Here is a 12145-nt window from a genome sequence, read left to right on the forward strand (position 1 = left end):
AAATGGACACATTTTCACGGCAACATGGTACTTGCTGTAACTTACGCTTGAGGTATAATGTGCCGAGTTGTTCACCCAACGCGAAGTTGTTGCATCTTGATAATGAACAGAATGCTGTAATCACAGTTCCACCCAGCTACGTAACGCCATCAGGGTAGAGGGGTTATTATTATTAATGCTGCGCTTTCATCCCAGCAGGGCCTGTAAATGAGTGCCACCTCGTGAACATGCACGGGTGAGAAATTCGGAGTGATATGTGAAGTTGAAATGAGTGGCAAGTGGCCTCGGGGCTGCCAAATAAATTATGTTCCACGCCACTACGTGCTTGAGCAGTGACACACTTTGCCTTGACGATGTTAGTATGTTAGTGCCATACAAAGCAAATTCATGGAACTAATATTGTATGAATAAACGGCTACTGCACAGGTTTTTTTCGTGGTCATGTTGTGTGTTTCTCCGTTGCGGTATTCTGGTTGTACCACGTGCATTTGGAGCAATGTCTGTCGTCTCGTACTATTTGCTGGGAGCTTCTTCAAGAGCTAATTTCGTTCATTTCACGGAGAAGCTACGCCGGACATCGTGCTGAACAATGTGTGGTCCAACCTGAGAACATATATTCGAGAGAATGTTTGAATGAAACTCGCTGTACACTATTGTGGTGGATTGTGGGCAATTCATTCATAAATAAACAGACATGGATCTACCTTGCCAAGTGCGAAAAACGACATTTTAGTAAATCAGCCTATGGGCCTTCTGAACCATTTTTTAAACCAGCATTTGTTTTAGCGGGCAAATTTTGAACTGGTTTTGAATTTCCATGTCTCATCAGCAGAATGAGACCTGTTAAACGAATGCGCTGCCAACTCTTGTAATCTGGAATTACTATACCACGTGAAAGGGTAACATTTAAAATCTGCACAGATAGGTTTAGCAATCCATTTGCAATACTGCCATCTTCTGATCACCTTGCAGCCCAACTGCTCCACACTCGTTACCTCCACAGCATTGGGTTATAAGCCCACGTCACCAGACCACGTGACCATGACCTCGTGACCACTGACACACGGATTGGACGAATAATTTTAAGTCACAGGCAAATTGGGAACAATACAGTGAGCTGGCAAACTAGTCTCTTAGTATCTACAGTATATACGTTGAACTTTCTTCGCACCGTACGTAGACAACCACGCTAATAGGAGGTGTGGAGGAAGGAAAAAGAACGAAACACGAAAAGCAGTTCCCGAAGAAATTTGTTTTTTTCACACATCTGTTGAGACAAAATATGACGGATGAAAGGTATCCCTCCATCGTTGCCACCGTCCACATGAGCTCTTCTTTTTCGGTCATTTAGAATTTAGTATTTCTGCACGGTCACGGAACGTGCACAGAGTAGACTTAATCCGTCCGTTACCCACAACTCCTCACTTTCTTATCCGCACCATAGGAATGGCGGATGTACGGTCAATACCTCGGGAGCTATCGAATTTTCATTTTATCTGCATCTGATTTGGGCAATGCAGGAGGCTGATTTTTTCTCCCCTCGAGCGTTCAGTCACACGGATAACGGATATAGAGGCATTGCAAGTTTAAAAACGTTAGAGCAACACCACGTTTGTTTGTAGAGAATGCAAAATATTGTCATATTACATGCGGTGGAGCTGTTAATCATACTCAATATGAATGGAATTTATTAAAAGTGTGTTTTATATGGCATGATTGATGAGTGTGAACAAGAGCGTAGAGTGTTCCTCATTAACCATTAATGAGAAATAAACAACTACGGTCGAAGATAGTTTGCAATCAATAATCAACAACCATGAATTGTTTGGAATTAATCAGATAATGTCCCTCTGCACTAATTAGTGAAGAGACCAAATCTAATTACATTTATTGTTTATTACTTTTTAATTTTGTTGGATATTCTAAACAAGATGGTTCTTTACACGAAGTGGCTTTATCGAGCTCTGAAAGCTCGTTCGCACGAAGCATTTTAATTGCAATCCGAGGCATTGTGGGTAATTCCTGTGGTGTGAGTTGCAGTTTTAATAATTACACAACACGTTTAAAGTTGAGTTAGCGGTGTTTAAAATTTGTCCACAAGTTCGATTCCTTTCAATGCCTCAGGTCAGTGGCAAGTCATTAAAACCACCTCTGCCCTCCACAGATCCATCACTAACCTGCTGAGCAGTGCAGGGAAGTATGGTAAAACAAATCCCCTATGACTGTGATCACATCGGGAAGCCTTCATGCTGTCACTTAATTGACAAAGGGCTGTAATTGTAAGCAGGCATAATATCGGCTTCACTTAAAACATTCACTGAAAAACAGTATGCGTCTCTGGCCAACAGACAATTTCAGCCACATTGCATAATCCTGTCATATGAACACGTGGATTTGTGGACGGCCGTGCGTGCAATCGCTGGCTTGAGAATGCCTTGTCGTTTGTTGAACGTCGCTACTGCCGCTCGTTGCCTATCGCTTGAACGGCCGCGCGTTGCCCGTGTCGCAGTCGCCATCGACTCCGTGCGGGAGGTGTGCGAGGGCCGCAACTCGGAGATCTTCCAGCGCTACCCGGAGGGCTCCTTCGACCCGGCGTGCTGCCTCTGCATCTACCACGGCTCGCACACCGAGTGGCTGGCCGTGGTGACGGGCAGCCCTGACGAGGCTCGCAGCTGGCTCACGGGCCTGCGCTACCTCATGGCCGGCATCAACGACGAGGACTGCCTGGCCAAGCGGCAGCGAACGCGCGACCAGTATCCTTGCGCATGCGTTGCGTGGGAAGCGTGCGTCGGAGCGCGTTTGCGCGCGTGCGTGAATGCCTAAGGTGTGAGCCGAGGCTCAAGAACCCCGCGAAAAATAGAATCTGCCAGCGGTCATCTCGATCGGTTAACCCATAGCTAACTCTTCTTGGTTCTTTCGGTAAAGTCACGTAGAAGGGAAGTAATAAAATAATAAAAATAAAACATAATAAAATAATTCTCACGACGTTTCGGCCACAACGCAAGCGTGACTTTACCGAAAGAACCAAGAAGATGAATCCCTGCAGTCACGAAAGCTTTAAATCAAAACCGTAACTAACTATTAAACTAACTTTTATATTACTAGGTAAGGCCCACTGAGCTATATAGCTCTCTTTCAGAAGGAACCTGGCCACAAATTATAGCTCAATGCAGTGGCTTATCACATGGAAACTTATAGCAGGCAAATACTGTAAACGTGTGTTTCTAAATGCAGAGGGGAAAACCGGAGAACCCGGAGAAAATCCACGCGACGACGGGGAGAACACGGCAAACTCCAAATATACAGGCGTCAGGGTCAGGATCGAACCCGTGGCTTCCTGTATACCAGGCGAAGTAGTAAACATCTCGCCACCGTAATTATGTCTGGCCTGTGACCTCCTGCCAGTGAGCCGTTTTGACACGTCACGTGACCTCAAAGTGCACAAGCACTGTGGTGATGTCACTGCCACTTTGTGGCGGATGGTGGCTCTTGTTGTTGCCTGTGCAGTGCATTGGGTTGAGGCTCAGTACTTTGCAAGTATTAATTAATTATAGCACTTCAGATTTTTTTTTCCACTCAAACTTTCATCAATAACAATGTGGCCTTAACATACATATTTTCATGTAATCGGCAACCTTTCAGGAAATATAGCACATAAATAATAAACCCGTTTATATGAAATAAATCCCTTCACGTGCTAGGAAGAAAAGCCATTGCCCGAAAAACATTGCCCCTGAAATGTGTTTTTCTTTTAAAGGAAGTATTATCGATAATTGTGAGGTTTTTATTGTTGTTGTTGTTGTTGTTTTTTTATTATGATTTTACACCACGGCCAATGCAGAATTTACGAATAGATCAACTTGGAAATTCGTATATTTGGCATTGAACATCAATGAGGCGCACCGAAATGTGGATGGAAATGTGAATGTTGAGCGAACGAGCGTGGGCACAGCAGCCTTTTGTTTAATGAGATTTTATAAAAGCCTGTCCACAATGCCCTGTTAAGCCCATTTTGCCAAACGCAAACTTGGGTAGCTTCGGGGTAATGGGACATTTGCAGACACCCTGAACATAACAGCCCCCCCTGCCTCATTTCCCATTTACCTATTTGTTCCCTCACCGTGTCTGTGGCCCGACTTAAATCTACAGCAAACAGCGGGTGAATTTCAAGCTGGTTAATGGCTACGATTCCTCGCTGCTGTAGGTTTAAATATAAGGCTCGAGCATAAAACTTTTTGTGAATATTAACCACACGATGGCCTATTATGGCAGCAAGTCTAATTGCATCAACACACCCTCGTCAAGTCACTACTGCCCATGAATATTATTCTCTTTTCACATATTACATCATCATCATTATTTCTCCGGAGCACAGAAAAATAGTTCCATATTGTGGGAAGTCACAAGTGGTTGTCCTACAGAGAGACTGCCCCAGCCATAGGAATATGGACTGAATATTTGCCCTTATTAATTTTAAATGTGCCTGTTATAATGATGTATGCTGTTTTAAAACACCCTCATAAACTGTGCGTTCCATTTGAAATGTCATTCCTATCGTATAACACGCGTTAAAAATAATAATATTAATTTTAACCTTTGTCCAAATCAAGATGCACACGTCCCTTGCTGAGTCAGATCAGAGCTGCTGGGCATGACATTTTTGCTGAATTGCAGAGGCGCCCAGGATGATTAGGTTGCATATTAAAATAATTACAGTGCAGCTCTGATAACTTCAGCAGATGTCACCTAGCACCGGCAAGCACAGTGTGTTGTCATTACTGCACAGTCCTGATCCCATTTAACTCAGACCCAGAGAAGGCTTTTACAAATCTGAGCACAGCCTCACACTCTGTTCCAACATGACAGGGATATATATATTTTTTTAAAGACAGAATGTCAACAGATTTTGTTAAGTGTAAAAGTTTCCCCACCCAACTCCCTATCGCGTTTGTCCAAATGAAAAGCAACTCATAAGTCAGTGTCCGATTTAGTTAAAATAAGAATAAAACATTTATAACGCGCGCATGGACAGAATTGTTCAATTGAGAACTCAGAGGTGCGGAGCGAGGGCTCAGTCAGCCAGGAAGCGCGTTCAGTTGCTGTGTGGTGTAAGTTTAGTGTAACGTTATCTATCGAGTGATATCTCTACATCTTACATTATCGGAAGGTCATGAGTTCACGATAAAGGTTCTGAGTTGACAACCTTTCTAGTCTGGTGTCAACTCAGCCCATCATCAATCTAGGGTTGTTCAAAAGATGTTCCACTTTGAGGAAAGTCAAGCTCGTCCTATTGCATTGTAAAGCGCTCTAGAAAGGGCACTATATAAATCCGAATTAGAATAGAGTTCCAGGACTCGACTCAAAGAAGCATGATTTCCACATCTTCCTCAAGACCACCAATAGAGAGAGACACGATGCTTCATTTTCACACGTAGGCTTTCGCGACCAATATGATCCACCGTTATGGACGATGCGTCGTGTCTACAATGAGCCAGAGAGTTTGTGAGATGGATGTGAGAGATTGAGACATCTTTGCCAGTGTAGGAAATTGAGGACAAACGTGATCATGCATATGGCTGTTGAGAAACTACGTTTTTTTTTTACCCAAAAAATCTTGACGAAGTCGCAAAGAGTATTTTTCCAGAAGAACCTGCAGTGGGATGTTTGGCAAATTCCTTTAAGGATTGCTTGGCATGTGATAGGAGAAGCCAGTGTACCTGGAGGAAACCCCGCACATACGAGGAGGGTGACACTCCGCACTACTCATCTTCTGGCCACCTCACAGCCCTAAGCCTCCAACACCTCGCAAGCCCTGGTAGTTATACATCCAAGTACTAGCAACAGGACCATATTTACTTCACTTACAAGTTTAAAATCGCTATTTCCCATAAGCAATGTGTGACAGTGATCAAATCACGAGTGTCGTAAAGGCATGGATTGTAAAAAAAACAGTAACTAGTTTTCACCCTCAGATCATATTAAAAAACACACATTCACATAAAAGCAGTGTATTTGAAATATGTTATTACCATATGTACAAAACTTGACTTTCACAAATCATATATTTTTATACTCTTTGGTTCTTTCGGTAAAGTCATGTAGGTGAAAATAAAATAAAATAAAAAATAAAATATTTGTATTTTATTCTATAAAATAAAAATAAAATATTTGTATTTTATTCTATTTTCACCTATGTGACTTTACCGAAAGAACCAAAGAGTATGGATCCTTGCAGTCACGAAAACTTCAAATCTATCATTTATTTTTAATCAGTTTTAGACATTAAACTCTTAATGGCTGTCCATGTGCCTGCAATTTTATCGTTTTAATAATAAGACACGATTTAATATTTTATTTCCCTTAAGCAGTGCGGAATTATAATTTATTGGTAAATTATTTCGTGTAATTTGCATCCATGAAATCCTCTTTCGCGAGTTATTTAGATGGTCACTACGACGTCTATATGAATGCATGCTCGGCAACTGAAACGCCCCACAGAAGATGCATGGTTGCATTTGAATTTGAGCAAATCATCGCACATTCTAATACAGGCTCGAGGTTGGCCACTGATTTTCTCTTCAGTATTTCAGTAATATTCCATTCTGTAATTGTAATCTTGCAAATGGTACTTTGCACAAGTGTAATGATCGTGAACATTACGACCATTAAGTATCCATTTTTCTTGCACTATGTCGGCTGTGATTATTCCAGGTGAAAAGGTTACAATACGGAAATTGGATTCGGGTACCAGATATGTTGAGTTTATGTTAATTGCAATTACTAAAAGTGAAAACTAAATGATAGGCCCTCTGAAATCATACAATTTGGCTCATTTGGGAATGTCTCCTTTAATTAACATGGCACACATTTAGGCACGGCTGTATATTATGAGTGAGATTAAAAAAACATTCTCAGGAGTGCATTATAAATGATCACAACTGTGAGTTTATTTGTGTTTATTACACAGACGGTGGTGCGTGAGCACAGCAGCAACAACAAGCCAATAACATCTACATTGCAGGGAACGAGCATGGCAGGGCCCTTAAGTAATATTATACCACGAACAAACACAAGGTGAATCGGCAGTACATTTTAAACCGAGGTACACTGCAGTATCTCACTGGTCACGTGTGCGTTGGGGCCGATTGTCTCCATCAAGTGGTCCTAGGTTCGTGTCAGAAATTCCACCATCTGGGGCCTCTAACTCGTCCTCAAATCTTCCCATTGGCCACATTTTTACTTGTACAGATACAAGGAATTGCACGACAAATTTGAGCACGGAGGTCCACCCTCGAGGTGGTGTATATGGATAGCAAGTTATTATCCACGAGTAATGTGGACAAATAAGCACATTATCCCTCTCTATCCATGGACTGGCGTCACATGGAATTGCTGAGTTAGTCCCGTTATCCACAATTATTTTGCTGATATCTGTTATTCAAGTGTATCTGTTATTTAATTTGTCAAATAAGAGGAATAATGTTCGCAGAAAAGCACGGATTAAATATGATTTGGCAATCATTTCCCCACCATTAACGTGGATAAAAGAAATATCACTGTTCATGGAGGTGTGGGTATGGTTGATTTAGCTGGTAGGTGAAAGTGAATACTGATAAAACAAGTAAGATCACACATTATGATCCTATTTAGAAATCAGAGGTTCTAGCTAAATTTACATTTTGATATCTGCCTAGGATAAACAAACATTTTATTTTTACCAGATACATCCCACTGAGCTGTATAGCTCTTTTTTAGAAGCGATCTGGCCACAAATGATAGCCCAATGAAGTGGCTTTTAATGTGGAATTTCAAGCAGCCAAATACTCTTTCCGCATGTTTCTAAAAACTAAAGGACCAAGGAAAAAATCCACACGACCACGGAGAGAAAATGTAAACTCCAAGCACAGGGGGTCAGGGTTGGGATCAAACCCACGACCTCCTGTATATGAGTTAACATCTCGCCACCGCCGATGCATTACAGAATACAATAGAAAATAATTATTTCTGCCAGCAAAAATAACATTTGCCCATTGTGAATTGGGCCTTGATGTTATTCCATGGTTGCCTCACGATTACGTTCCAACAACTGCTTTCGCAGCTTTCAATTGTTCAGGTGTTCCAAAGTGGCCTGTTGAGACACACTAGATATGTTTATTCTCTTACCACCATTCACCTAATCCACAACGTGCATGCCCCCCGCAAATATAGCCAACCACCAATGAATTACCCTGCATGTACGTGCTAAAATATTCATTTATACCCGTGGTGTTTGATAATACGAATAATGTCAACGTTCCTACAGAGCGAGACAGAACATCCACATTCCTATAGCGCGTGCAGTATTTTTATACAGTAACTGCTGTTGTCTTCCCACAAAGCGGTATGTGTTTAGTTGTTATGGAGTGTTGACGTGGCAGGCAAGCAAGCAACAATAAAGCAAGAACGCAGTCCTACATTTGCTGACACGTTGCGGCCGCAATGGGAAAACTCGTTATCCATAACGGACCGTTCAGGTGGCTGAAGCAGACCTTCATGGAGGCCGACAAGAATGGCGATGGATCTCTGAGCATCGACGAAGTCCTGCTTCTCATGCACAAGCTCAACGTTAACCTTCCCCGCAGGAAGGTTAAGCAAATGTTCCAGGTGAGAGGTGGCGTTTCAACACACATGCCCTTTCTGTTGCACGGCGCTACAACCGCTGCGGGAAAAATTGCCACTCGTATGTCGAATTGAAACCCGGCAGGCTGCCCTGGTTAATACTGCTTGTGCGTTAACCGTAAAACATGCGCCTATCTGCTTCACAGTAATGTCATTGGAAAAGAGTAGACCGTTGTGTGCCAGCGTAACGGTACACATTTCCAAATGTAAAAAAAATTACCCACAAATTACTCAATTGTGAATAAACAAAACAATCATCGCCCCCTACTAGCAGACTCTTGTCTGCTTGTGCTGCACATGAACTGCTGCCTCTGGGGGGGGGGGGGTCCCTTTGAATCCACGGTTGCCGAGATGTTAACTACTTTACCTGGTATACAGGAGATTGTGGGTTCGATCCCGACCCTGTCGCCTGTATATTTGCAGTTCGCGTGTCTCTCTCCCCGTGGTCACGTGGATTTTTCTCCGGGTCCTCCGGTTTTTCCCTCCACATTTAGAAACACATGTTGAGAGTATTTGGCTGATCATGCATTTCCACATAAGCCACTTAGTTGAGCTATCATTTGTGGCCAGGTCAATTGTGCAAAAGAGCTGTATAGCTCAGTGGGCTTTACCTGGTAAAATAAAAAATAGTTTAGTTTAGATGAGATATGATTTCAGGCACTTTGAGATGCTGAGGCATTTAAGTGCCCTATAATTGCATCTATTATTTTCATTGTTACTGTCAACAGCGTCATCTTTTCACGTAAATGAAAACAACTATCATTCGGCGAGCGGTGGTGGACTAGTAATGGCACTCTGCTAATAGCTGTCGTGATCACACCAGTAATATGAAAATTGCAGTCAGATGGCCAAATTATGATGGCTGCTCCCTCCGTGTGGTTTGGGTCCACTGCACGTGGGAGATTTCTCAACAACCGTGCCCCTAGTGTCTGTCAAACTGGAAGGATATCCAATTGTTTGTTGAAACATAAATTTCGGGGGCAACTTTGCTGCAGACCTGCATTTCTATTCCCACACATTATTGCCTTCCAGAAATGACACATTTTGTTGCAAAGTTTGGTTATTTGATTGTTTTGCCGTGCATTATTTATTTGGGTTATTTTTTTCTTTACTTTAGCATTTATTAGTGGGGGTGTTGATGGTCCTGAAAGAAATACTGCTCCCTCACTATTGCAATATGGACTTATGCCACTGGCTTGGGATATTCCGAGATGATCTTGGTTGTCCCATGCTCAATTAATAAGCAATAATATATAGGGTGCTTAAAGAGGTGTCATAACCCTTATTATAGAATTATAGAAACCCATATGATAAAATCTTCATCCTATAAAGTGTATGTGCGTATGCGTATTGAGTTTTATCAGCGGTAGTGTAGCGGTTAGCGCACTGCACTACGAACCTGGCCACCCGAGTTTGATTCCCGCTCACAGCTAACACCAGTGACGATTATCTCATCCGGTCCTGGGCCTCTTCCCCTAGGTCTACTTAGCCTCAATTGAGAACCTAGTGTGATGTGTATAAACATTTCCACTGGGGAGACAAAAGCGGCCGGGCGTGGTGCTGGCCACCCACCCCCTCGTGTGCCGTTTCGGCCTTCATAGGTGGTCGCTAACAGCACTTGCCCCAACAATCTGTTAAGGCTATATGGGAGATATGTGTCTTCATCTTTGTTAAGTTTTATCAACCCAACTCAAACTGCTGCCTAATGAGAATTATTTAATCATGGATGGTGCCTTCACTGACACCTTATACATTGGCCGAGATTACAATGTGAACAACACAGCTGAGAAACACATTGCCTTGGAAATCTCACCGATACCGTTTGCTGTGCAGACGTCACCGCGTTACCAATAAACACCAACAAAAACCTGACCAGAGTGAACATTTGTCAATTCGAGAATACTGCCCTCGGACTTGCACGATGCACGCGCGCCTCTCCCCCCCCTCCCCCCCCCCGCATGTCTTTTATCGACGTACGGAACCCTCTGCTCCACAGGAGGCCGACACAGACACCGACAAGGGAACGCTGACCTTTGAGGAGTTCTGCGCCCTTTACCAGAAGATGTCCACCCGCCGTGACCTCTACCTGATCCTGCTGCGCTACAGCAACCGCAAGGACCACCTGACGGTCGATGAGCTTCAGCGGTTCCTGCAGATAGAGCAACAGGTGCCGCGCTCGCCTTGCGTCAATACTGGATACAGACACACTTTGGCATTGAACACGAACACCAACAGGAGGCTGGCCAGAATAGTTAATTAAGGAAATTGGCTTGTGGTGAGGAGTAACTGCACACACGTGTGAATGTATGTTACACTTATTTTGCACTGTACGTAGCCAGTCATGCTCATCGGATGTGCGGGATGTTAAACATCCGCAAGAACTAAGCATTAATTAAACTAATTAAGACTTGAGAGTTCTAATTGCAATGCTCTTCCCAATTGCGTTGTATGTAAATTGAATCTTGGGCATCGGATAAAGGGTACAATTTTTTGAGATTCAATACAACAAGAAATAAAGTTCGTAAATCCCTGGGTGGAAAGAATGACAAGCGGGCCACTTATTCGACGAATCGCAAATAGAACAGAGAACACTGAAGGATGAACATCGTAGAAAGCTGAGCTACTTTGGGCAAATTATATTCGAAGAAGAGGGCTAAGTAGGCCTGGAAAAGATAACCATGCAATGAAAAGTACGATGGGAAGAAGTGTAGTGCAAGTTTGCCGACACGACGGGGGAGAGAGCGTGAATGAGAAGGCAGGAATGAATGCAGCAGCAGTCGAAACGGCACAATACTTGACGAAGTGGAGAGTGCTCGCTGTGTATGCCGCAGAGTCTCACAGGGGATCTCCTAAACGACAACATCAGTCGTGAAAACAATAAGCTCACGTGAGCGCCTCCAATGGAAATATTTTGACAGTGAATGTCAACCACAGAGGGTGGTGATTAACATGTTGCCCTTGCTCAGAGTCCATATTTTCGTGTTTGCCATTGCACCTGTGTTAGTGATATTGGCTGTACATAATTTACATTTAAAATACAATTATTTCTCTGATAGAAGGAAAATGAGGGCTCACTCACTCAGAGGGGTAATCCCCATTCGTGTGTCGCCAGCATTCACTCAGCGAGTGCGTAATCGCCGAGCCGCGCCAGTAGCGTCCTCGTTGGCCATGTGCGGTTCACGTGGACCTCAGCTGAACTTGACCTTTGGACGGTCACCGCCAGTAGACAACATCGTTTGTACGGTGCCACGGCTGCAGCTTGGGTTGTCGTGAAGACCCCTTAGGGTAGAGGTTGGCTGCGCAGAGAGACCTTGCCCTGTCCGGAACCTGTTCAACAAGGCCCATTCAACGTAAAACCTACCTATATACATATACATACATACGTTGAATGTACAACGTGTCTTCAGTGTGACCGCAGCTCTAGATGCTGTAAAAATAAAATGCAATACAATTTCAACTTGCGTAGCGTCTAAACGCTGCCGCATTT

The 12145-nt window shown here is 43.3% G+C and overlaps 1 protein-coding gene across 1 annotated transcript in view; it reads left to right on the forward strand.

The window, feature by feature from the left end:
• The window catches only part of LOC133351052 (1-phosphatidylinositol 4,5-bisphosphate phosphodiesterase eta-2-like), a 367788-nt gene that overhangs the window by 263198 nt on the left and 92445 nt on the right, over positions 1-12145 (forward strand). Inside the window, 3 exon segments of the mRNA XM_061565942.1 lie at positions 2510-2753; positions 8514-8643; positions 10655-10825. Of these exon segments, the coding sequence (XP_061421926.1) occupies positions 2510-2753; positions 8514-8643; positions 10655-10825 (545 nt within the window).

The sequence above is a fragment of the Lethenteron reissneri genome, chromosome 36 (assembly GCF_015708825.2).
Source record: "Lethenteron reissneri isolate LAM-NWPU_2019-01 chromosome 36, ASM1570882v1, whole genome shotgun sequence".
In the NCBI taxonomy this organism is placed as follows: Eukaryota; Metazoa; Chordata; class Hyperoartia; order Petromyzontiformes; family Petromyzontidae; genus Lethenteron; species Lethenteron reissneri.